Source organism: Pholcus phalangioides, unplaced genomic scaffold (assembly GCF_987345545.1).
Source record: "Pholcus phalangioides strain wild (caught in Gottingen) unplaced genomic scaffold, Ppha-v1.0 ptg000030l_1, whole genome shotgun sequence".
NCBI lineage: Eukaryota > Metazoa > Arthropoda > Arachnida > Araneae > Pholcidae > Pholcus > Pholcus phalangioides.
In genome coordinates this window covers 4,336,539-4,364,381 of record NW_028301620.1, presented here as the reverse complement: position 1 = coordinate 4,364,381, position 27,843 = coordinate 4,336,539, and the positions used below count along the sequence as shown (strand labels likewise).

General features: G+C 38.0%; 1 protein-coding gene across 1 annotated transcript in view; it reads right to left on the bottom strand.

Moving 5' to 3' along the window:
- The window catches only part of LOC149067458 (neuroligin-4, X-linked-like), a 169,434-nt gene that overhangs the window by 17,903 nt on the left and 123,688 nt on the right, over nt 1–27,843 (bottom strand). Inside the window, exons 7-9 of the mRNA XM_089252644.1 lie at nt 18,531–18,952; nt 13,022–13,140; nt 1,408–1,733 (exon numbers count right to left, since the gene is read on the bottom strand). Of these exons, the coding sequence (XP_089108770.1) occupies nt 1,408–1,733; nt 13,022–13,140; nt 18,531–18,952 (867 nt within the window). The remainder of the gene's footprint in view (nt 1–1,407; nt 1,734–13,021; nt 13,141–18,530; nt 18,953–27,843) is intronic.

Genomic DNA, 27,843 nt, shown 5'->3' with positions numbered 1-27,843 from the left:
GGGGCATAGGAATAGGGGAAGTTTAAAAACCTATTGTAATGTGAGTTCCCACGCTCTCTTCTTTCCGCCGAAAATAAAGACCATGTGGGGAGTGTGTAATTGGCAGAGAAATTAGATAAGAAACAATTAATTTTTACTTGTACTTAATTTCTCTCTCCCACTTTTTTGAGTATTTTGCTAAATAAATTTACGGGATAATTTCCTTTCAAACATGTGCTTCTGTTAAAATTTCGATCGATCGATTCTGACAACTAATAAATTGATAAGATCCACTTAATTCTCCCCTTACCAGAACCTAAATTAGGGGTCTTGAACGCATGGTCAGAGGGCAACATTTGGCCCTAGAAAATGTTATTGTCGTGGCTCACCGATCATTTTCAGAACTGAAGAAGATTCAGAATTATTGAAAGAAATATTTTTTGAATTTTTGAAACAAATTATTTCAGAATGAGTGAAAAAAATAAATTATATATATATATATTTCTATCAGAAATCATGAAATTATTTCTCCCATTCATGTAAAATTTATTTTTTTCACTCATTCTGAAATAATTCGTTTCAAAATTTCAAAAAATATTTATTTCAGTAATTCTGAATCTTCTTCAATTTTAGAGTTATTTCTTTCATTTATATATAAATAAACATAAATTATTTCACAGTGAATAAAAGAATAGTTATAATTACATAGTTATTGAAAGAAATTAGTTCGAGGTACATTGAGAAGAAAATTAAAATTTAAAATTACAGAAATAAATAATTAAAGAATAACTTAAGTTATTTCAGATTAAAATCAATCCCAGAATAGATCAGTTTAATCACTAATCAATCGAAACTTTATTCAGAATTGGTGGAAAAAATTTAGAACCAATCAAAATTGATTAATAAAAATTACAATTCCAGAATAAATAAAAGTTTCATATTATTTTCGTACCTTGGTGCCCCATTGAACCTTCTATTAAGATGTTACTAAATTGCAAGAGTTAGTGACCCGCGGGCTGCGGGGGAAATTCCAATGTGGACCACCGTGTCTGAAAGGTTGGAGACCCCTGGCTTAATGAAATACGCTTGGGATGCAATTAATAATTTGATGCGTTAATCGCCCATTACGTATGGAAGTCACTATTTTCATCATGCTTAAGTGAAAAGATCCGGCATGAAATATCTTACTGCACAAAATGGACTGAAATTCACAATACAGAGTTACGTGTAAAACAGCTTTTGCTTAATGGAATACTTGTTTTTATTTGTTAGAATGTATTATTTCAAGGTCACGCCCCAGTTTGAAGCGAATTAAATGTAGCGAAAACTTGCGCATACGCACTAAGACTATTAATAAATCTAAGGGCTTCTGAGGATGATACGTTATGAGATGAATGTCGCATATGAATAACGACTCTGGAAACTTGCCTCGAAAGTTTCTTCGGTCTTTGACGGTTCGTGCTGAGTGTTGGAGACGTTCTTGAACTCGATCAGCAGAGTCGCCGATTTGCTGCTTTCCGACGGCGGTGTCGGGGCGAGATTCATTTCCGGAAGTTGCGGAGCTAAGGCGTTATTGTTGCTGTACTTGTACTTCCGTATGACGCCGTCGTATGTCAAAGGGTTGTCGTGGTCCGGAAGCCGATGATGTTGCGCCGTCACATTTACGTCGCCTGAGCGGTGCAGCCTCGGTATCAGATTCAACCAGTAGGAGAGACGGTGCGCGTGGTAATGATCCCGGATACGTGGTTTCATTGCTATGAGAAAAGGAAAATTTGATACGTATTATTCATGTTTGTGGTAGTGTCCTCGGGGTAGTATAAAATGGTCCGTAGTGGAAGTTTAGGGTGAAATGTATAATAGTTCGTTTTGTCTGTATAAACTTAAAGAATTTAAAACAGTGGTCAAGATCAGTGGTTCTCAACCTGTGGTCAAGATCAGTGGTTCTCAACCTGTGGTCAAGATCAGTGGTTCTCAACCTGTGGTCAAGATCAGTGGTTCTCAACCTGTGGTCATATGGCCCTTCTTTGCGGTCCAGAGATATTCTAGTGGGAGGAGGGGGGGGGCACAGGTGCGAATCATGTTGAATGGGGATTTAAAACAGGTGCAAAGAAGGGCACAGAAAGGTATTTTTTTAATTATATAAACAAATCGCAAAAAGCATTCATATACCAACGCCCGTTCTCGGCCGCTTCGCGAAGTGGTCAGACCCAGTTGACTCGGACAATGTCCGAAATTCGGGATTTTGCGAATGTATCACTGAGATATCGATATTCAGATTCCTTTCATCCCCATAAATATCACAAAAAAATACGCCAATGCAGCGGTGACCTCGAATCATAGGGAATGCTATATAAAGGCCGGCTAAAGCCTGACGAAAGCTTTAATTTCGGACATTGTCCAGGTCTGGGCCGGTCATTCCACAAAGTAGTCAACTTTGAGATATGGTAGTAACATATACAAATACAAGCATATACACATAGATACAAACATAAAAACACATAACTACAGACACTTTTTTATTCCAAGGGACTTAAGTAAGTCCTTCCAGCAGGTCTAAAGTGGATTATAATTGCATATAGTTCACACGCAGACAACAGCTTTTATAAAAATTAGACAGATCATGGTGCATTTTTGTTTATATTGTATTTTTGTTTAAATTCAGATTTGAAGAAATAAACATTTTAAGGGGAATATCTTGGAAAAACTCCAATTTCTTCCAGAATCCAGCATAAATAGCAAATGCCTACAAAATTAAAGCCACCTTAATGTATGGGACAATATGGACATGTGCTGGGAGCCTCGTGCATAAGTGTTGGGTCATCGGATGAGAAGATCTGGCAATGGAATGGGAACTCCGGAGGAAAAATATGGTCCGAGATGGGCCATTGGCAAAAATAAGTTAAGAAATACTGATCTAAACTAGTCTCATGTTCTTTCATTAACGTCTACGATAAGCATCTTGAATGTCAAAAAAGTGATCCTACCTGCATGCGCAAAGTGGTCACAGCTTTACTTTTATGCATTTCTATGGATTACGTGTCAGGTAGACACAAGCTCGCAACCTCTAGAAATACAAACGAATTTCCTGATTTAGTCAATATTACCGGATACACCCATCCTTTACAACACTTCGATATCTCTCTGAGATGTGAAGCAGGGTGTGGCCGGTCGTTCATTACTCAATGTGTGTCTGGTCAGAACAGAATCACTATCTTATTTTTAAAGACTTCTACCATAAATATGGAAGAAAATTCGGAAACCATTTTAGCTAGAACATTCCTGTACCAAAGAAGCAGTGAAATTCTTAACTCTTCACCACTTCAAAACAAAGTAAAAAACAATGCGGGGGGGGGGGGGGTCACAGCTGGCAAATTGCTAAACAAGGTGGTTGTTACAAAAAAAAAAGAAATATCCTGTAAAAATATCTATAAGAAATAGAGAAATCCAAAATATAAGCGATTTCAAGCAAGAAAAATTAGAATCTATGAGAAAAATTTAATACAACACCAATGATTACTATGGTTGTCTTCATCTCTGTATGAATGGCTTCTCGATTCAACCCATTATGAACATCGTATTTTAATTTAAACGTGTCAATTGTGGTAGAATTCACGACCCCCGGAGGTAAGCAGTTCTGTTTATTCGCAACCCTATTTGAGAAAAATTCTATGGGGTGCCAAAACCGGGAGTCGCCCCTTACCAAATAATATTGGTGTTACCTTCGCCAAAGCAGTAGATTGACGGTGTATTAATAACTCATTATAAGATAATTTATGAACTTCCGAAAACGAATGATCTCGTGCGAAATGCAGCGTATGGCACTCATGACATTCTGAAAATGTTCATCGGAAGTTTTTAAATAACTCACTACAAATTTACAACTATAATCACGGATTTAACATTCCACCTCAAAATATCGCTCGTGTTGTGGAAACTGGAAATAACGGCAAATAAATATAGCTTCTAGCGGAATCTTCCGGGCACCAAATTCAATCGTGTTGCCATTAGTGCCCACGTAAAGATACGCACACATAACAAGCATTATTAATTAACGGCAAAGGTTTTATTTCATTTTTAAACCCCGTTTCGCCTTCGTACCCAGTGATTTCATCCTCTGAAGAGCGTGAAATTTTCGTGGAAATTTGCGTGCGATTTCTAATCCCCCCCCCCCCGCTCCATCTGCCATCACATACTCTCTGTCTCCGGACCAGAGCAACGGCTAGAAGAGTTAATTTCGAGTATTCAGATGTATATGGAGGGGTTCGGGGGAAAGAAAGACTCTTTAACAAGCTCGAAGGCACTAGTTTCCGAGTCGTGAGGCCAATAAATCTCTATTTAATGATATGGTTGCAGCTTCAATAACTCTTCGCATATTCCGTTAGGGTACGTCCATAGTGCACCGCTTCCCGCTTCTCGCTTTATTGCTTAAACCGCGGCAGTTGTAGAAGGCGAGATGATCTCGCGCGATTCTAGCCGGTGGTGGTTATAGTGCACCGCTCGCGGGAGCGTCTGCTTGCATGAGCAGTTGGCATCATGGAGCTATCACGTGGGGATATATGGTGTTTTTGTTGACAACAAAAAATATGTACATGAAATGAATAGGACTCACCTTGAAGTTGCAATAGGTTTAGTGTAATCGCTAATTATAGTTAATTAATTAATTGATGATAAATCAGCGATTTCGCTTTTAGTGCCACAACAAATTTTCGATTAGAAAAACGAGAATTAATCGTTACAAAATTTCGTTTGATTTAGTTTTATCGTTAATTAGTTTATATTAATGATAAAACTAAATCATGATCGATAATTAACTAATCAACTAATAACGATGAAACTAAACTGGCCGATAACTAGTTAATTAACGGCAAAATCCGTTGGATTTCGTTTTATCGTTAATTAGTTAATCAACTTAATTAGTTAATTAACGAATTAACGCTAAAATGAAATCCAACGGTATTTTGATTAATTAACGATATCGTTTTTATTACGTCAACTAATTAACGATTAGTATTAACAATAATTAGGCGTCATAAAAACTCCGTTGGATTTAGTATGATCATTAATGATTCTTAATTAATTAACGATTTCGCTTATTATGTCATAACTAATTAATGATTAGTATTAGCAACAATTATCCGTCACAAAAACTCCGTTGGATTCAGTATAATCGTTAATTAACCTTAATTAATGATTAATCACCGATATCACTTTTAGTGTCATATCTAGTTAACGATTAGTATTAACAATAATTATTCGTCATAAAAACTCCGTTAGATTCAGTATTACCATTGATGATCCTTAATTAATAACCGATTTCGCTTATATTATGCCATAACTAGTTAACGATTAGTATTGACAATAATTAATTCTCACAATAGGATTCACTATAATTGTTAATTTTCCTTAATTACTTGATGATTAACGATTTTGCTTTTATTATGTCATAATTAATCAACGATTAGTCAATCAACTCCGTCGATTTACTATTCCACTATAAAACGAACACTTACAGGAAAGTATCCGTTTTAAAGTGCAAGCGGTGAGCCGGTCAAGCGAGAAAAAGAAATAACAATTCATTCCGGTTAAAGCGGGTAAAAGCAGTTTCAGCCGGTAAAAGCAGGTAGGCGGGCGCACTATGGCCGCCCCAATGAGTGTTCACGATCTTTTTTCAGCCGCGATGAAGCGAGTAGCCAGAAGCGGTTCACTATGGACGTACCCTTACGCCGACTCTCTGTAATATGTCTGCTGTCCTTGTGCCTCGAATACTCGGATCACACTGCTGATCTAACACTTTGATGTTACAGGAATGGGGAAGAGAGTTCGCGTAGATATTATATCGGCACTTTTAGATATCCTATCTCGGTTGCTTCGATTCAGAGGTTGGAGGATAGAGGCTTGTTTCAAGAATAGGAAAGAGGGAGAGAGAGAGAGCGATGCACGCGGAAATGACTTTTAAGGCTCTCTATTTCGATGTCAGATTTAAATTTTAACGACATTTACAGTTGTTTCGGGAACACGGAGTCTCAATTAGATTCCGTGGAATAAGTTCCCGTGTTAAATTAACAATTGAGACATCTCCCTCCTTGGCTACATGGAACGAACGATACCGCTGCTGCTGGTTCTAAGCGCAGCAGTCGGTCTTATCCGGGCGATGCATCTCATTCGTGATCATTGTCTCGGATTAAAACATTAGAAAGTTACAATTTACGGAGAAGTATTAACGCTATTTCTCTCACTTCCCTATCTCTCTATTGGTGATAGTCTCCTGATTAAAACTCTCGAGGATAGTTCGCTCCGTTTCTTGGAAATTTCTACTGCAAAGTAGAGTCACTTTTCAGCGAATGTTAAAGTGAGAGAGTCTCTATCCCTCGAATGAATAGTTCTACTAATCTAATACATACTGCGCATCACGAATACACAGCGAGTTTTTTCTTTATTTTTTAAAATAAACATCAAATAAAAAAAGATAAAATATATATATATTAAAAGATTATTATAGAAACAATCGGCACACCCTTATGCGATAATTTTTACATGTATGGCATGGCATGCATATTGAAATCCACTCTCGAAATGAAAAAAAAATCTGTTGGTGCAAGTCCATTTAACCTGAAATAACTCGCGAACCGTTCATCCTAGAAGCACATTTCAGATACGTAATCCTGATTGAGTTTAAAAAAATAACTTTTAATTCACCCTATTCTGAAAAGCCCAGTTAGGAAGATGTTGCCCAGAGCCCAACAAAAAATTTCTATCAAGGAAAGAATCCCGAGGTGTCGTTCTCAAAAAATTATGGAAAAAATTAGGTATATTAATGTTGTCCAGCAACACTTAAAATAAAATAGAAAATTAGCGGTAGAGAATGTTTTTATTAAAGCCGCAAAAAACAATCAAAATGTGATAACAATCGGCTACTCATCGCCTCTCGCACTTGTTTGTGATATTTATAAAAAGCGTCTTTTAAATTTCTTTTCATTTCTTTCCTCCGCAACTTCTCGTTCTATAGAAAAAAATACTAGTTATATCTCTATATTTTTTCTCGTATAGTTCAGTGACGTGATCATCTGTTGGTTGAGTGACGTAACTCTAACACTGTAGGGGGTTGCGGGTTTCTATTGGCGTTCAAAATAATGATGTTTATTTTATTTTTATTTTTTTCAGTGAACCAAGTAAAAATCCCGCTGGATTTTTCTAGATTTTTGTGCACATGCAAATAATTAGAAAATCAGTGGTAATTTGATTCAAAAATTTTTGAGGACGTCGTTACCTTGGGATTCTTCGCTTGTAAATGCATTCGCTAAAATATTCGCTTATCTTAAGTATTTCGATTTGAAAATCACTGAAAATTAAGGAAAAGACCGCACAAACTAACAGGCAGCGCTTATTTCCCTTATTTATCTGGTTCTTCTGCACATTTCCTGTGATTTCTGAAGTAAAATATCTCAGCAAATATGATTTTTGGGGGCTGAGGTGACGCGGCAATAACTTACTAATTGAGTTTTTAGAGCAGTGTGTTCAAATAGAAAAGATTTATTTTTGATAACTACACAACTCCTTGCAATATGAATGACGTATCCGAGGTCTACACGTTATTTGGATACTTTTTCTATTTGAAGTAAGCTTCTGGGATCAACAGTTCGCGACTCATTCCAGGATGAAGACATTTTTCTATGAATCCTGTATATAAAGTGCCCGATAGATTTGTGTTCTCCCAGGACCCGAAATTATGAAGAATTGGCCCTGCTTGTTTTCTTTCAAGTACATTCGCTCGTAACAAAAATGCGGTACCAATATCGATGCATTAGAGGGAGAACGAAGTTCTTGCCAGAAATTTGTTTATATGAAGGACAGAGAAAACAATGCAAGAGGTATCTCTTCGGAAGAAAGTCATAGAAAATTACTCAACGGTGATTCCCACCAGACAGACAATATGAGATTCTTGTGTGTCAGTGTCGGCTTTTTCGCCTTCGCACCGGGCAATTTCCAGCTGGATTGTCGAAGGAAATGTCCATAGTAGAAACATTATCTTATACTGTTCTGGCACTTACAGTGGACTCTTCTAAGACGGAATTTATCGCGATTGCAGCCTTGAAAGCACCAAGTTCAGATTTTTAGTGGAACAAAATGATGTCACGAATTTTGAATTTTTTAACAGAGTTTTACGTGTTTCGTATTAACACCTAACAGTTGCAAACAACGAACAAAATTTCACGTACTACTACAACTCAAATTTGCGTTTCCAAAACGATCGTGATTGTGCAAGTTAGACTGTAAACACTACTACTGCAGCTCGTCTGACACTGCCTATCATTTCTGGTAAGAGCTTTGTTCCCCGCCTAATAATTGTCTGCCGTTTCTGACCCTAATTACGGATTTCTAAACTGATTGACTCTGAACATAAAGAAAGCACACTACAACAGCACCGTCAGATATGTAAACTATATCCACACAATCCACCGTCACATGCTTTTTCTTCGTTAGTATGATATCACACCGAAAATGATAGCTGTTAGTGAAAACCGTCATTAAAACAGAAAATATAACGAGAGGATGCAAGAAACATTCAGAAAAAAAAGTCCGAGACTCAAGGGCTGTTACCGCAAAATGCTAAGGTATATGCAACATTCACCGGTAGATAGCGACACTACATGACAGAGGTTTATGATTTTCTATTGTGGCAGCATGGAACTCTAGCACACAAAGGATGGTTCGAGATTGGTGAGGTATTCATAATTCTTACTGATGAATTACCTCGAGAAACCTGATGCGCTGTATTTCAGTATGGATGATATATTTCTGTTCCTATACACAGGGTGTCGTGTAAGTAATAATTCCTATTTTATCTCACCAACCATTTATTTATTTATACAATATTGTTGGCCCAAGGCCTATACAAGAGGACGCGGTAGATTACACATATGCTTTGAAACATTAGACAAGAAATCGGAGATCGTGAGGGAGTTAACAATAGACATAACAAACCATGCGTCCTAGAAATATGGTTCCAATTTAAAAAATGATCAATATGTGTTCAGAAATCTACCTGTACCTTTTTTGAGTGTAGAAATACAGTTTGTCACAAAATAAAAAATAATAATTTTTATACGTTCCCCCATTCTTTAATTTCCACACAAATAGGAACTTGTTGCCCTATCTTTTCTGAGCCCAATGAAAAATAATTCCACCTTTGTAAGTGCAATATTCGCAGATATAGTTGAATTCAAAAATTGGAGAGAAACTGGGAAAGAATAGCACATAAATGAGGGTAAGAAGCGTTGTCCGATAATTCATGCCGATCTTTCCAAACGTTTCTCTGATTTTTGAATTAAAATATCTCAGTGAATATTGCAATTGGAAACTTGGATTTTTTTTTTGGTTGCGCTCAGAAGAGACAGGGTAACAACTTTTGAATTGGAAGTTCGAGGCCGGGTGAGGGGACCGTATTGAAATTATAGATTTTTTCTTTTGTTTTTGAAACGCTGTATATTCAATGACAAATCTGGTACAAGGTAATTTCTGAACTCGTTTTGATCCTTTTTTAACCGAGAATCATATACAGCCATACAATTAATGGTTGATGATATTAAAGATGAATTGGGACGGATAAGACACACTGTATATTGTATAGAGGTTATTCCTCAATTGAATATTTTTCAACCTCTTATGCATTGCTAATCGAAAAAAAAAATATTCTGTAAAAAGGAATTGACAATAAGTTTCTCTCCCATTGATTGTTTTAACTTCACTTCCAGTGAGGGACGGTTAGATGAAATATATTGGGAGAAGGTCGAGAAGAGATAAATCTATGATGATTAAAATAAATGCTTATTGGCTTTTTATTGAGATTTGTTCATGAAAAAATACGAAAGCAATATCATATAATTGTGTTTGTCGTTTCTGATCTCAATAATGGATTTCTAGGCTGATTGACTCTGTACGTAAGTGGTGCAGTTATGTAATAACTCGAGCATCGGCGCGCAGTAGGTATTCGTAAGAATTTGTTTATGCCAAAAATCACTTAGCCCGTTATTGCCTATGCCCAAAGTGGCCAGCAGCAACAGCACCGTGGCGTAAGTTTGTAACGGAGTGGCTTTTCCCCCGTCCTTAATTCATTAGTGATTCTGTAGCGTCGAGGCTCACTCGCATCCATCGCTTTATCGACCAGGGGGGCCATTACTGTTACGAGAATAGCGGCAGAAGCGGCACATTGCTCGACACCGCCACCGACCGACAACAAGCCACTTCGCATATCGCCGTACAGCCGAAATCTAATATTCCGCTCTTCCGCGGGGGCTTCTGATGAATGCTTAATGGAAGAGTTGAGCACATCCGATTCAACCTCCTCCATCTCGGATCGTCATACATACGTAACATAACATACATTCGAATATACACGGTGAAGCCTCTTTCTGGGAGGGTGAAATCAGACACAAACACGTCAAGAGGATATACTCGTGTCTCATATGGCACGCACAATATGATGACTTATTTGGTGGAAAGGTCACATAACTATATATAGCCACCCTCTGAACCACTGGACATAATGACAAAACCAGTCTATTTTTTCGATATAAGAACACGTTTTCCAAACTCATCGGAGTATGAATAATTTATGAACATGATCATGAAAATAGGAAATTTCAAAACATTATAACATATGTAAGTATTCTGCAAATATAGTTCCACCATAGTTTTCAATTCAGTTAAAATGACTCACAGTGGTTTCCTGTGTTTTACGAGTGGATAAAAATTTCCAGTAAAAAAAAAACCATCCAAATCTCTTAGTGCGAATTATATATTGTTCCGGATAATTTCTCTAACAGGTCCTTGGAAGGAGCAGAGGAGAGATGAAACATAATACAGAACGTCACATTTATTTCACAGAACAGCAATTCGACAGAACGGGACCAAAAAATACCGAGCGATCGACAAATATCACCTTGTCTTCCGACTGAAATTTTACAACTGCCTTAATTCCACGAAAGCGGTGCCATTTTTTAAGCACGGGAGGAGTTTCGAAATTATTTTATACCATCTTCTCGGAACATCTTTACATTTCTCCTTCGCCATCATGACATTGCCGAATCGCAACTGTCCCCAAACGTGCCAAGTTTGTTTTGAATTTGGGAAGATTTATAGAGATAAAATGCGCCATCGATTATTTACAGGTGAAAGATAATAAATGATAAATAATCACTATTTACATAATTTCGTAACAACATACTGCTGTGGCTTATCTGCAGAACAGAACAACATAACCAGGGTCTGTCGCTTACGCGACAGTGTCAACGATTTCAGAATACTCATTGACGAGCCAGCTTAGGTTCTCCGAACATTGTACATTCAGCGGTGATTGAAAATACAATCGAATGCTTGGTTTCATTCTGAAAATGATCTCTTCGCGTTCTCTTAAAGTTATTCTTCCGCTTTTCCGAGACTTAGTTCGTCCTGGACTGGAGTATGCCGTCAGGTTTTGGAGTTCATACCTGCAGAGGGACATAGACTTGGTTGAGGGAGTGTAGAGGAAAGCTACGCTTGCTCTTGTTGGCACACAGATCTTGAGCTATGAAGACAGACTTGAAGACAGATGTTTTTGAATATGTTTACATTGCACGAACGCCGGCGTCGGGGGATATGATCAAAGTGTTTGGAATTTTCAACCGGATAGATAGGATAGACCATGAATTATTTATGCACCCTCAATTGACTGCTTTGACAAGCGGACACCAGCATCGTTTAGTAAGGGGCAACTCGAGGTTTTGGTGACGCAGGAAGATTTTTATTTCATATCATTGTTAATAAATGGAATAGCTTACCTCCGAGAGTCGTGAATTATAACACAATTGACACGTTGGGAAAGAAGTACGATAAACAATTCGGGATAAATCTAAAAGCTGTAGAAACTTAGTTTAAGAGAGAAAAATAAAATTTTTATTTGTAGTGTATTATATAGTGTTAATTATTAATTTTTTTGTGATATATGCTTTTATATTGGGTTATCGTATTTTGGTTATATTTGACGTCCAAATATTTTTATGGGCATCTTTATGCATTCATATACCTTGTACAATCGCAAAAAAACATGTGCGAGGTCAGACATTTTCGAAGATAATCAGACTTTACAATGAGTTCGGGGTCTCCTATTTCATAGTACCTGAAGAATCGTATGCCAATATGCGTTCAAATACGAGATTAAAAGTAAGAAGTACAAGTATAAATCTGTATGTCGGAGGTAAAGAGCAGCATGTCACAAAAAGGAAATTTTACAGGAGAACCGTTTAAAATTATTTTAGTATCTGTATCTTCGGAACTCGTTGTTTTATAAAGTGAATATCTTTGCTATTTATTAAAATAGGACTTGGCATCGTATACCTAAAAGTATTGAGACGAAAGTACTGGAAATTTTTAGCGTTGTCTCTGTATTGAAAAAGTGGACATAATGCGATTTACCCTTCCGGCATACAGAAATGTACATTCCATAAAGAAATCTAAGTAAAAGTAAATCGAGGGCCCTGAATGAATGAACGCCAAAACTTTGCCACAGAATTATCCAGTTGCTGAGATCTCTTCCAGCCCAGCTTCGTGGCAGAATCCAGAACACATTATTTAGTGTGTGATAAAAAAAGAAAAACTTTTTACAACATATTTTCCCCCAGACAATCGTGTACTGTCGCGATTAACTAATTTTGTAGTGATTACAGACGAGATGGGATTGAGAGTTGGAAAAAAGTCCCTGGCGTGTGACAAAAAAGGGTGTAATCTGAAGGTGTGTTTTTTACAGGTTGAAATAAAAGAAATATTTTAGAAATCACACAATCTGCAAAACATATTATTTAAAGATGTGTAGTTTCCATATTAATTTGAACAGGAAAATCGGCATTTTCCTACAAAAAAAAAGTGTAAACATCTTTTCCATTTCTCAAGATTTCATCATCGCAGAAATGTTTATATACGGGTTATACGGGGTAAAATATGTTAGGTTCAAAAGCAAACCACACTTAAAACAGTACAACACCAATGATGTTTGCGAAAATAAACTTACATATGCTCAAGTATTTCTGATGGACAGGTTCGTATACTGGCCACAATATCCTTTCGTACCTACCACGCACGTTATCGCTCTGAGAATCTCCTTCTTGAGTCGAGACTATATTGGGATCTCTGAAATATAATATAAGCGTAAAAATCATACATTCATTTTCTAATTTCATACGCATATGAAATAAACTCAAATAAACCTATGGAAATAGACAAAAAAATACTTTTTTCTTCTCGGATTGTTTTACTTTATAAATCCTCATTCAGTAAAATGAATCAAAGTACTCCCATTTGTGACAAATTTCAAAACTTATTCATTCGAAATGTGAATAGTTGTAGCGCAATAATTCCCAGACTTATATTTTCATACAACCTCATCGCTTCATTTTTAACTGTTTATAATGTTTTTTTTCCCCCAAATCGACCTGCGATACGCATATGGGCACCTAACTTAAATGATCTTAATAAAGATATCGACAGAAATTAATAAATTTGTTTTCTTTTAAAGGGAATTTTGATGTACAATAAACACAAATAAATTAACTTCTTTTAATAGTCAATTTTGGCTCAAGTGTGAAGATATCAGTGCCTGATGCAAATTCCTATATTATTAGTGAGAAATCATATTTGGTCACGATCATTCGAAATGTGGTTAATATTTTTGTATCAAAATATTTACAATTCAATTAATCTGTTATAATAAAGACACCTTCACACTTAAGGCTATAGCAATTTCGAAAATTCAAATATTTTTCACTGTAGAGGGAAAAGATATGTGCCATTCTCGCTGTTCGTAGGGAGTGCGAAAGTCTGGATAACCAAGAGGAGATGAAGATGAAGTTCTAACTTCCAACCTCTCACTATACAGCGATGTACAGTGAGAGGTTGGTGGCTCGATTTCCGTCAGAAAATTGTGAATTTTCTTTCCGAACTTTTCATCTCCGCTTGATTATCCAGGCTTTCTTACTTCGTATGAACAACAAAGTGTCACATCGCACGCCCGCGCTCGCATTTCTGTCTATATGTCGCTATCTGCAGGCTAACGTTGTAAGAACTATTAAGAAATAAAAATAAGCTTAAGCATAATTAAGTTTTTACTATAAAAATAATATTTAAGCTTTAAAAATATTCGAAAATACTATTAATTTTTTCTCAGCCTGGAAATCGATTAAAATTTCTTAGCGCTTAATGAAAAAAATGTAATCGGTTAACTTAATTTTAAGCAAATACTTTCAAATATTTCCTATGTGTGACGTACAGTACAAGATGAACAGAAAGTCCGTAAAAACTTTAAAAATTCATAAAAACCGGAAAAATAACCAAAATAAAAAACGGTTTACAGTGTTAGCATCGCTAGGTGGTCACGGAAAGTGATTAGACTGGAAAAAACTCAAAAACAGCCGATAGGAGCATAAACATAAAACACTGCACGAATTGGAATCTGTAAATGCCATTTGACTTTAAATTGATGATATTTGTTTTCATATTACTCTGAATTGTGTCTAGAGAAACATTGATTTCTGCAAATATTGTATACATAAATTGCATGCATAGCGATGGGCTGTAAAAGCTGCAATGTCGGCTTAGGATTACGATACTAGAGCATTAGGATTTTATTCGAAAAATTGCAAATCATGTAAAGAAGTACAGTATCATAGTATAAATTCATAATAGATTATTATTATCATTATTTGACATAACATGCACGTGTATGAAGAGATTTATTTGTTTATAAGATAAATTTAATTTTTTCGGGTAGAAATACCAACATAAAGACTCTGTACAGTCGAAGAGTGTTGATAAGTAACTATAACTCACAATTTTTAGGGTTTGTTTTCTTCAGAGATCATCTATTCCAGAGGTTTTTATTTCCCCCACCAAACTGAGTGATTGTTATTGGGCTCATGTGTTTGGAGATTGCTTATGTTGTAATGGCCGTGTTGACTCTGTGCAAAGAGCTTACTGAAAATGTAATTCTCTTTTCCCGGACTTTATAATATATTCTATCTTTTTCCCTTCGCAGCCGTTTACTGGCACTTCCTAAGAGTGGTAATGGAGTCTTCTTCGGGTGCCGTCGATAAACCGTGATATGCAGATTCTCTCTCACTCACCTATTCGCCAGGTGTAAAGAAATATTCGAATGGATTAAGAAATTGAGGTCCCACGCTTGTGAAGCAAGTGATGTTTAAAAATTATTGCAGAACATGGAGGGGGGGATTTCTTCACTAGGATCTTTATTAGAATATCATTTTTGTTCAATCAATCCTTGTAGGTTAGTCATTGATTTCGAAACTACTTTCGATCTTCGCATTATTACTCTTTCCTTAGACACTGGTGTCAAATGGTATTGGAGGGGGGTGGACTGATGTTTCCCGAATACGAAATATGCTGTTCACAATGGAGACAATAAATTTTGGTCTTGTCCTCTAAAACTGAAAAAAAAACCTCTTTAAAACTGAAATCATCACTAATTTTCGTTGAATCGAATTGTATGTCCCCCATGTCAGAAACTTTTATCAAAATATTGACTCAGATATTTTAAATACGGTCACTCATATAAAATGATACATCTAAAAATATAATTTATGACTAACGCCGACCCGATTTATCGATTAATGGGACAAGCCCTAATATTTTGTCGTCTTGAATTGGAAGCCAGCATGATCCTCCAAGTCCTGCTTACGCTTCTAACTGTGGACCCTAAAGGTGTGGATTCACGTTTTTTTCATGTTCAGGTACTACTATATGTCTGCTAGAGACGAAATTGAGAATATATGAATATTATTAGGATTTCAGTTTAAATGGTGTGAAGTTTGTTACCCGGCCCAAATTTTTTGAAAGTAGAAGCTAGCTCGCATTTACTACTCCAAGTTAGTATATAATATAAAATCAACATCAGTCAAACATCACTGTTCCATGTGCAGCGATCCAACCCGGGACTTCGGATGACAGCGTGGTGTCTACTAAATATGCTGCACATTGTGTTGGGTAGAGAAACATTGAAATCACCTGTTTTTTTAGAATAAATCTTGGGTATGCTAGGAGCAATTTAATATCAAACCAGAAAATAAATATGAACCCAAAGAATACGGAAAATAAAAGTTATCGCTAAATTAATTATGCATACGTAGTTGGTATTCCCACATGGAGAAATGCAATTACTGCTTAAAATTGTCTAGCTGAATCTACAAGAGCTGAAACGTAGCGTTTGATTCTTTTTAAAATCTCGGACCGGCTTCCTAACCAAAATATTTTCAAGTTATTCTAATCTAATTAACTGTTTCCGTGCTATCCCGAACAACTCTAGAAAATGCAAAGATGAACATTAAGAAACATGAGTTTGAAATAACTGAATAAGAGAAGAAACCAAATTTTTCTATTTCCTACATCTACCCGATAGATACTTACGTGTTTTCAAGATAAATTTTATCACTTTTAATACGAGAAAGTAAAATAATATGTGTATTTTATCCCTGGTACAAGAAATTCCAATTACGTTAAACTTGCGAGCATTAATTTTTTCGATAACAATAATGAAATAGGAAAGGAATGAAACAAAAAAAAAATCCGCAGTCTGACATATTTTTTGATTGCGATTCAGTTGGATACCTTTCCCTCTTTTCCACAAAAAAAGATCGAATGTAGGAAAAAGTCGTAAGAATGAGTTCCATTAACTAGAAAACATGGCTACATTAATTTGAGCGAGTTCGAGTTGAATGAGGATCCCGAAGATTGCAGAAGTCGCAACACTCAATTCAAAGGAAGATGTAAATCTCAATGAATAAATTCCCGTTTTTATACGTACATGCTTCCGCCAAAGTCATTTTACTCGAACAAAACTATAGAAATGAACTTTCAGAGAAACTCGATCGCGCAGTTTCTTCGAATCAAAAGACGCAATTTCGATAGGAGAGAAAAAAAGAAACGTTTCTTATATTTTACAGACGATTTACTTCACGGATGCATTTGTATTTATGTTATTCTCAGAATCTAGTCTGATAATAATAAAAACAGAAATGCGCCACCCAATCAAAGGGTTTTTTTTCGTAGCATAACAAATGCTTGCGTATTATACGTTGAGGAAATAGACCGTTGATAAATAGGAAATCAAATAAAAAAAAATTCTTCACCAGAGAATGAAAAATTCTTCTTCTTTCCATAGAATTGGAAATTTTCGCGTGAATTCCTCACTTCTTTGAAGAAAATTGCGATTTCATAATAAGACGTGCATATATATACTTTTGGTTTCCTCGAGTGTTTCGTATATGTAATACGGTTTTTTTATTTTTTTTACGAATGTTCACAGAAATTTGTTGATATTATTCAGTATAAATATATGAAAACATTTTTATCCCAGCAAAATATGTTCTTTTTTTTTTAAAGATATTCATTTATTTTAAATAAATAAAGTGAATTATCTTCGTATTGTACTCGGAAAAGTCTGTTCACGAAAGGTTTTTTTTTTATTTCTGTTGTCTCTGGAAGTTTCTTCAGACGTCATCATTTACTAAAGTAAATTTATTGAATGAGATGTTTTCGTCCACTGTTGTGAAATGTTAAAATATTTTTGTCATGTTAAGGAAACTAAAACAAAGCGGAGTCATTGCCCACCCATGTTCAACAAAACTGGTTAGTGGCATTAATCTCATCATTGAAACGTCTAATCACTGAAAAGTGTAGGAGAGGGAACTGTGATTTTTTTGGCTATAGGAAAAATATTGACATCACACGCTCAAAGCTACTTGATACCAAATTGCACCTCTTTCGGCATGAATTAACGCACCAATGATGACATTGAATTTTTGAAGTCAAGTGTGAATGGGAGCGGATATCCCCGTTAAAGTCTCGCCACAGAGAGGAACAGGCCCACATCGGTACAAATATTGAATCATGATGCTTCACTTGCAATTAGAAAGATAGATGGCGGCAGTAAAAAATCAGACACTGTATTAGATACGAACTCAGAGACTATTGGGACCACACACTCACATTTCCAACACAAATCACTATACCGCAATTCACCGGTAGTAAATTTCCTATGGTGATAGACCGGATTTGTACTCGACTTGAAAGAAAGATTGATCAAACTATGCCAACGCCAGTTTTTCTCATAGATGTGTTCTGAATACCTTCGGTTGTTAAAGAAATAAATTAATATTTTTTATCAGATTTCTCTCTAAAAAATGTCATAGCCTGTAAATATAAGGTTTTAGTAAGCATAGGTCAAATTAAAGTATAAGGACCATAATGTTTAGTTCGGGACTTCAGCCGAGGCATCTTTAAGAGAGAAAGGACTTATTCAGCACTGTGGAGACAAATCCAGATCTTACCATTTCTTCGTGAGGCTTGCCTAACAGATTGCGGAGTAGGTGTTTTTTTGGCCAAGCAGTATGTGAAAAAACTATACTATACATTCACTTCAAATTTAGGGCAGATTTACTAGCGCTAAAATACTTTTTGTTCTACTTTTTTTGGTAGCTTCCTAAATATTTTTATTAAACACTGTTCTTTACCCGATTTTAGCGAAGTTCGTCCAATGCGTCATGGTGACTTCAGATAAAACGATCTCAGACCTCGTGTAGTTGGCGGAGAAATGAGACAACGAAGTGACTAGAGGAGCACCGAACACGTATGGAAGATCTTCGCCGGTGATGCACCCCAACCTGGACGAGTAATCGCCACCTTCAGTCTGGTGCCCGAAGACATAGAAGAAACTTTTCTTGGGCGTCGAACTTCCTTGGTGGAAAGAACTGCTGCTGTACGAGGGATTCACGAACTCCTTCGTGACGCCTCCGCTGTGGTAATAACCTGTCCTTATCAGGGGAGCTACCACCACCGCGTCTCCCATCGCGTCCACTGTCCCGTCTAGGATATCAGTCGGGTGAAGTAACGGCCGAGACCAGTCCATATATTCATTGACAACTGTTAAAAAGATCTGCAATAAAATATAAGAAGTTTTAGAATATTATCATAGTTGTAAAGAGCTATGCGACGTACACAATCAAATAAGTCACATATATATTTTGCTATGATATAACCGACAAGGCTAGGGTCCCAGGTCTTTAAAAATTTTTAAAAAAATTACAATTTTTTTTTAACGTTAAATTAGTTTTGTGAGACATATTTATCATTCAGAGGCTGTGATACTTGTACGGATGATTGGGAATTTTCCTGATAATTAATAAATAAAATATATGAAACATACGACATGAACAGAAACATTAAAAAAGGTCATATACAGCATAAACGAGACAAAATTATCAATGTCAAATAAAAAAAACAAAAAACGTAAAGATAAAAAAAAATCAACAACGAAAAAACATTCACAACACAAAAAAGGCATAGTTCTTAATGCATGACGTGAAATGTTAAATAAACAAAACATTAAATGTGAAAAATATACGGAAAAACTGAAATCGCGCACTCTAGTGGTCGCCAGAAAAGGATTTCCTTAAAGGATTTATTAAAATATGAGAAATTAATGTGAGCGCTGATCTCCCTTCAAAAGTTTTCTTTATACAGAGAGTAGACTGAAATTCAACATGGTACATGTTTTTGAATGAAGACTCATATTTGGACATTTTCCAAATTCACCTCTAACATTAATGACAGAAGGCCTACTCTTCGATCGAGAAGCATGAAAAACTGCGACATTAAAGCACGTCAGGGCCACACGTATATATACAGACAATACCTTCTGGCATACGCCGATTCGTAAAAATTCGTCAGAGGAATGTTCACCAGGTAAGTACGTGTACCTTTCAGTATACAGTAAACTGCACTTCAGTAGATTACTAGTAGATCGTCTAGGAAAGGGTTCACGTGGCTCTGTCGTTCATGTGGGCATTGCGATCCATTCCCATCACGATGATCCAGGTTCGAACCTCCACTGGGTCTGGATTCACAGTTGCAAAAAGATGATTTTTCAACCTCGGGGCGCAAATGCGAGACGGTCAATCTTTCGAGAAAATCTTACATATCGAGTAAGATTTCACTACATTGAAAGTGCAAACATTAAAATATTCATTCATTGCCAGTTTCGTCCGAAGATGGATGATAGCAACTCAACACGTATTGACACGAAACTACAAAAAATTATGGTTGGAATGTCGACAATTAATTCTCACACGGCACCAATCTCTTACGAGCAGAACTGGAGAAATCTGAAAAAAAATTACATATTCGGACGGACATCTAGCTTCGAATAATAGCGGACCGTATAAAAATTTCGCATCCCAAAAAATATAATTAGTGGATTTACTTGAAAAAAAAACATTTAAAAACAATTCATTCTCATGAAAAATACCGAAAATCATACAATTTTTTTTTCAAGCAAAGTTATGAAAGAAATACAAAAATTCAAAGGAAATATTGTCACACCAAATGAAACTAAAAAGAGTTAAATAATTTCTTAACCTTCTGACTTTTTAAATTTCATATTTATATATGGCTGATATAAATACGCGAAAACACTTTAATTTGGGACTTTTGTGCTGCCCCCTATTGGGTAAAAGCAAAACTACCTAATATAATTCTTAAAATGAAATGGTTGTCTGTTTCAAATTGATGTGGAAAACAAAATGTGCTATGAAACAATAACATTTTTATTTTATGATGCACACCGGTGCAAAGTTTACGCGTCAAAATACCTGTTAACATAATTTTTGTGTTTACAAAAAATGTTTTATATTATTATATAATCTATATATATAAAATTGATTTTCTGTGTGTGTGTGTGTGTGTATGTTCTCTATACAAATCTACAATTTTAGATCGATCGTCGTCAAATTTTGCACATAGACCGAATGGGACCCGACTTGAACGATAGGCTACTTTAAAATGTCGTCAGAGCGGGGAAAATGCCCCAAATAGGCAAAAAAACTATCGGGCAACAATGGTTTTTGGGCCTCAACAATCACTTTCCGAACGTTTACTTTGGTTACCGTGGTTCCCTAGCAATGCGTTTAAGACGTGTATATGCCTTTACAATGGTTTGTCATTTCTTCAACGCTGTCAGTATATGTATAATATTTATGGTTTTATAATGGTTAGCCACATTTTCAATACTCCTAGTAAGGAGACTTTTTGAATAGATGATATAATCATTATCAGCATCACTTTGTGGGTCAAACAAAGGATGATCCCCATAGAAATCACTGTTAAAATTTGCCGATTTTACTGTAGAAATGTGGAAATTTGGTGGGGGTTTTTTCGTCACACATCAATAATTTTAAAAATTTTATTGAATTCTAGATTTTTGAAACATTAAGTTCGCTTAGAGAGATATAACGAAGCCCAGGAGATTAAATATGAAGTAATTAGCAGGACCTACTTTTGAGTTGGACATTCATGCAATAACATTGATTTCAACTTTTTATTTATATCTTCTCAAGCATGAAAATTGTTGTCTCCGTATTGTCTTTTGATATTCAACTGCATAAATTCATATAGTTTAGGATGTTTTAAAATTAATTATGGGCCCGTAAAAAGTTACATCGAAAAAATTCCACAGCTTTAATTAAGCATTTTTTGAAGCAGAAACAGGCAGAGATTGATAACTTGAAGCTCGTGGGGGGGGGGGGGTCGAAATACCTAGCACCCTTTTAAATAAAGAAAAAATATATATTTATTTTTACGTTTCTTTAAATCTATAGATTTGTTTCTTTCATGAGGGGGTGTAATGTGATAGGCCTCCTCGTGGTGCACCCTGGGTAACGCCAAATCTATCACACGTCATTGTCATCGCTTTTTGTGCTCATATCCTTCACTTTCAATAGCCAAGATTACATGTTTTTTCTACACATCTTACAGTACTTGTCTTGCGTCTTGTTTTGTCCTGTACATGTTTATGTCTTGTGTCCAACCCCTCATTGTGGACCCCGCTTAGGCGGGGAGGGGTCCTCCCAGACGGGGCGTTGCTTCTAGCGTATGCTCTGTCTGGGACGCTGTCTACCTGCGTGTTTGCCGTGCGTGGAGACCCGTAAGGCTGGAGATGGGGATCCTGGTTAGCCTGATGCGCTAGCTTTGGCCTCGGATTCAGCCGAAACGGGAGGCTTGGATTAGCCCCGTCCAGGTCAATCGGCTGTGGTCGCCTCGGTGGCTGAAGGGGTTACACTACTGGGCAGGTAGAGGGGCCGGGCCTGCCGGACGTCGTTGAGGTTTGTTGGTGCTGCTTCACGACGATCTTGGATCTTGAACGCGTCTGCTCGCCTGCTTTGGTGGTGTATAGCTCCCACCTAACCTGACGTTGCTACTAACCTTCACCGGTTACGTGTGCGCGTCCCCTTGTAGGGCTCCATGGTGGGCATGGTGGGTGGGAGTGGAACCATACCCATTCAAATATGGGAAAAAATCAAAATGCACCAAAACGTCAAAGAACTGCTTCAAACCAAACACATGTCAATGTAACTGCTTCAAATTCATCAACTGTCTCATTTTTCTTTCTGCACTCTTCAGATGCTGAAAAACCGCTGGCCAAAGTATCACCATTTGTAATAGATAAAGCTCTCTATGGCACAGTTGGTACCTTAAAATCGGTGAAGGCCCTTCGTTCAGGAGACCTTCTCATCGAGACTAACACATCCAAACAAGCCGAACTCATTCAAAAGCTCACATCTCTCGGAGACATTCCAATAACAGTCAAAATCCATCCCACGTTGAATTATTCACGTGGTGTCATTTCAGATACTAACTTAATTAACATGGATGAAGAAGAACTAACACAAGAGCTGGCGTCTCAAGGCGTAACATCTGCCAAACATATTATGAGCCGCAAAGATGGCAATCCAGCTCCCACACGAAACATAATTCTCACATTCTCATCACCAACATTGCCGAAAGATATCAAAATAGGTTATTATAACCTCAAAATCCGGCCATACATTCCTAACCCTGTTCGATGCTTTAACTGCCAAAAATACGGCCACTCACGAACGGCGTGCCGCAGTCAACCCACCTGCGCAAAATGCGGTGAGAAGGACCACATTTCGGACAACTGCACTAATTCACCATTCAAGTGCGTCAATTGCGGTGGCGACCACCCCGCATTTGACAGAAAGTGTCCGAAATGGAATGAAGAAAAAGAGATCCAGAAGATCAAGGTCCTCAATAACATCTCATATATCGAAGCACGCCGTCGTATAACCTCTAACCAAACTCCAATAGGTAATAGATCATATTCTAATATGGTAACAAATCCATCATCAGCTAATATGACTAACAATGTCACCAAAGCATCCGTAACAACTCAGACTGAACCAATAGCTGATACATCAACTCAAACATCATCATCTAACCAACCGTGTAATAGTTGTGGCTGCTGTTGCTCTGCTGGATTACGGAGGGAGTCCACTACCTCCGAAGAAGAGGCAGGAAAAGCAACAGTGCACACATTCAAAAAACCTACTGTTACTAAACCCAAGATTAATTCTGGAAATAAATCCAAAAAGACCGGATATTCAAGAAAAGCGATACAGAGAGCAATAAAATGTCCCACCCTCAAGAATGTGTCACTAATTGATGACAAGTCAATTGGTGACATGGATCTTGATAATGTATCAGAATCTGGTGGTACTCGCCGGAAACTAGACCGGAATAAATTTAAAGACCTCGAACCGTCTACTTCTACCTAATTTATGGCCAACATAATCCAATGGAACATTCGTGGTCTTAGATCCAACTATGAAGATCTCAAGGATTTGATCAATCACTATCATCCTGTTTGCGTGGCCCTCCAGGAAACTTTTACGAAGCCCTCGGAGACATGGAACATCAGGCAACATTCCCTGTTCCGTATTGATTACGATGACGGGAGTAGAGCCTGCCGCGGTGTTGCTTTGCTGGTTCCACATTACGTGTCGTCGCGCGTTCTAACGCTGCGCACGAACCTGCAAGCCATCGCGGTGGAAATCTCTACAGGCCTAAGAATTACCATCTGTTCCATTTATTTGCCACCAAATGACACCATCTTACAGAGAGATCTAGAAGATCTGATTGATCAATTACCTCCACCATTTTTTCTTCTTGGAGACTTCAATGCACATAACATGATATGGGGTTCTAACAGCAACACCCCACGTGGCGAGATGGTTGAACGGCTGTTAGAAGACATGGACCTCGCCATCATGAATGATGGCAGTTTCACTCATTTTCATGCCCCAAACAATAGTTTCACTGCAATAGATTTATCGTTATGCTCACCTTCACTCTTGCCCAACTGGTCCTGGTCGGTTGATCCGGACCTCCACGGGAGCAATCATTTTCCTCTAGTGGTTAAGTGCCTTGATCGAAGCCATAGCATACCTGAGGGTCCTCCTCGGTGGAAGCTTGTGGCCGCCCGATGGGCAGACTTCACGGTCAAGGCAGAAATCACGGAGGATATGGTTTCGCAACCCGACGTCGACCACTGTGTCGACCTTGTGACCAGTTGTATCATCTCTGCAGCAAATGAAACAATACCCAAAGTCTCCTCGAAACTTCCTAAATTTCCTAAACCTTGGTGGAACCACGAATGTAATCTCACGATTAAATCACAAAAGAAAGCATGGAGTAGGTTCCGGCGGTATCCTACCCATGACAACAAGTTGGCATTTTTAAAAGCAAAGGCGATAGCGAGAAGAACCAGGCGCCAGGCTCAACGCGAGTCTTGGCAAACGTTTACCACGGGAATCAATTCATCTACTTCATCCAAAATCATTTGGGACCGGATCCGAAAAATCAATGGTCATTATCAGTCTCATCCCATCAATATTTTAGACACCAATGGCACTATCATCAGCGATGTGAGGGGTATTGCGGATACCATCGCCGCCCATTTCGCCGCTGTTTCCAGCGATGCGAACTATCCCCCATCGTTTCATCCCATTAAATCATCGGCCGAACGTACATCGTACACCTTCCGGCCTTTTACACCGGAGGGATACAACTCATTGTTCACCCTTCATGAACTGACGACGGCCTTGCAGCGAAGTCCTGACTCAGCTGTAGGGCCCGATGCCATTCATTATTCCATGATTCGGCATCTCTCACCAGAATCACTCTCACATTTACTCATATTATTTAATCGGATCTGGGTCAGTCATTCATTTCCTGACACCTGGCGAGCAGCCATTGTTCTTGCATTCCCGAAGCCTGGCAAAAATCCTCAGCAACCTAATAGTTACCGACCTATTGCTTTGACCAGTTGTCTATGTAAGCTCATGGAACGCATGGTCAACTATCGCCTTACGCACTACCTTGAGGTTAACAATATTTTATCGAAACATCAAAGCGGCTTTAGACGGTTCAGGTCCACAACATGCAATTTGTTACGCCTTGAGACATCAATAAGACAAGCATTTGTGAAGAGGGAGCATATGCTAGCCATATTTTTCGACATAGAAAAGGCTTACGACCGTACTTGGAGGCACGGAATTCTTTCCGACCTCTATAATAGCGGCTTGCGGGGCAACTTGCCCATTTTCATTAAGAACTTTCTTGCTCGCCGCATCTTTCAGGTACGGATCGGAAGCACGTTATCAGCTCCCCAAATTCAAGAACAAGGTGTACCTCAAGGTAGCATTTTAAGTGTAACACTTTTCATTTTAAGACTCAACGGGGTGTTGAACCAACTCCCGTTGTCTGTCACTGGCGCACTCTACGTGGATGATCTGTTGATATCTTACCAATCAGTGAATATGAGGTCAGCCGAGAGACAATTACAAACCGCTCTCAACAAGATCAGCAAGTGGGCTCATAATAACGGCTTTTCATTCTCCGCTGACAAGACTGTTGCTATGCACTTTTGTCGGCGTCGAGACCTACATGATGACCCACAATTGTTTCTCAATAACAATCTAATACCTATTGTAGAAAATACTAAATTCCTCGGCATCACATTTGACAAGAAACTCACTTTCAAACCTCAAATTGCGCAATTAAGAGCTCGTTGCATGAAGACGATGAACCTCTTGAAGGTCATCTCTTCTACATCGTGGGGAGCTGACCGTAAGTCGCTCCTCCACTTATATAAAGCTTTAATAAGATCGAAGCTCGACTACGGCTCCATTGTATACGGGTCGGCACCTTGGAGCTATCTGAGTGTGCTCGACCCAGTCCACCATCTCGCCCTACGGATTTGTTCTGGAGCTTTCCGGACGTCTCCAATGGAGAGCCTGTATGTCGAATGCAACGAGCCATCACTGACATCAAGACGCCAGCAACTTTCCTTGAAATATTTTATCAAGATGAAGTCTTTTCCAGATCATCCACTTCATCGTGTCATTTTTAACCCCTCATTTCATAGACTATTTGCTGCTCGCCCTTCATGTGTTCCATCTTACGGTCTTCGTATGAGGGCACTTGTAGAAGAAATACAAATAGACATCAGTCGTGTGGCCCCAGTTGCTTGGCAACTGGCACCATGGGAGCAGTCTCTGCCAGATGTCTCTCTTTCATTATCGTTATACGCCAGAGCCACCACAGCAGATGTCATATATCGACAGATATTCTTTAGGCACAGGGGTAGGTACAACAAGTACTTCCCCATATATACCGACGGCTCCAAGAGCCCTGGCCATGTCGGTTGTGCCTACATCTGCTGTGAGGAGACATCTTTCAAACTTCCAGACACATTGACTATATATTCGGCAGAACTGTACGCAATCCTTCAGGCTCTACGTCATATACGACGCAAACGCCACCGACGATGCATCATCTATAGCGACTCTCTCAGCGCATTGCAAGCACTGTGTTCCTGTACGTTTCACACTCATCCATTCATTCATGCCATTTTTCATGAACTGCGTTACCTCATTCATCATGGTATCACAGTAAAATTTTACTGGGTACCAGGTCATGTTGGAATACCGGGCAACGAAAAAGCAGACACCGCAGCTCGAACAACAACTAACATTGACAATAGCCTTTTGGTACCTGCCAGTGACCACTTCTCAATCCTCCGGGAAGTGATGCATCGCCACTGGCAGGATCATTGGAACAATCAGATAAATAATAAATTGCATGCCATCAAGCCCACACTTGGCCATTGGCGTTCGAGCTGCAGAACTAACCGAAAGGAGGAAGTTCTGCTTGCCCGGTTGCGCATAGGACACAGTCGTATCACACAATCGTATCTTTTACTACGAGAGAGTCAACCGCAGTGCCCTCATTGTCAAAGTCCATTTACCATTGCTCATGCTTTTACTTGTTCACATCATCGTCATCATTTTACGACCGCTTTTGGTCAGAATCATCTTTCACTTCGTGACATTTTATCTGACCATTGCGATGCATCTCGCATTTTTAAATTCATCAAAGCCATTGGTTTTTATGACAAATTATAGTTTTTACAATTCATGTCATTGTTTTATGTTTCACGTTGCTTTTTTATCATGCACAGTTTTTGTTTTTGACATGACAAAAGGACATTTTTTTAATTTTTATATTTGTTTTGGCGCAGTTTGACCAAATTGGTCCTTGCGCCAATAAACCCAAAATCCAATCCAATCCAATCTTTCATGAGTCGCGCAGGAAGTCGCCATATTGGTGAACTTAGACACGGTTCGCATGTCCCTCAAAGAAAGAGGGAGATATCGCATGATCCAAAAAGCCTCATTGAAGAAACCCGGGCAGCGCCGGGTATTATAGCTAGTGTATTATATTATATGTTATAAACAGACAAAAAAAATATACTGCAAAACCTCTCTTAATGGACACCCCCTCAGATGAAGCGACCCCTATTTTACGGCCAAATAATATGCATAATGAAAGTATGCATCTGAATTCCCTGATTAACGGTCAGGTCACTCTTCTTTTATGGACGAATTTTTTGTGCCATCGGTGTCCGCG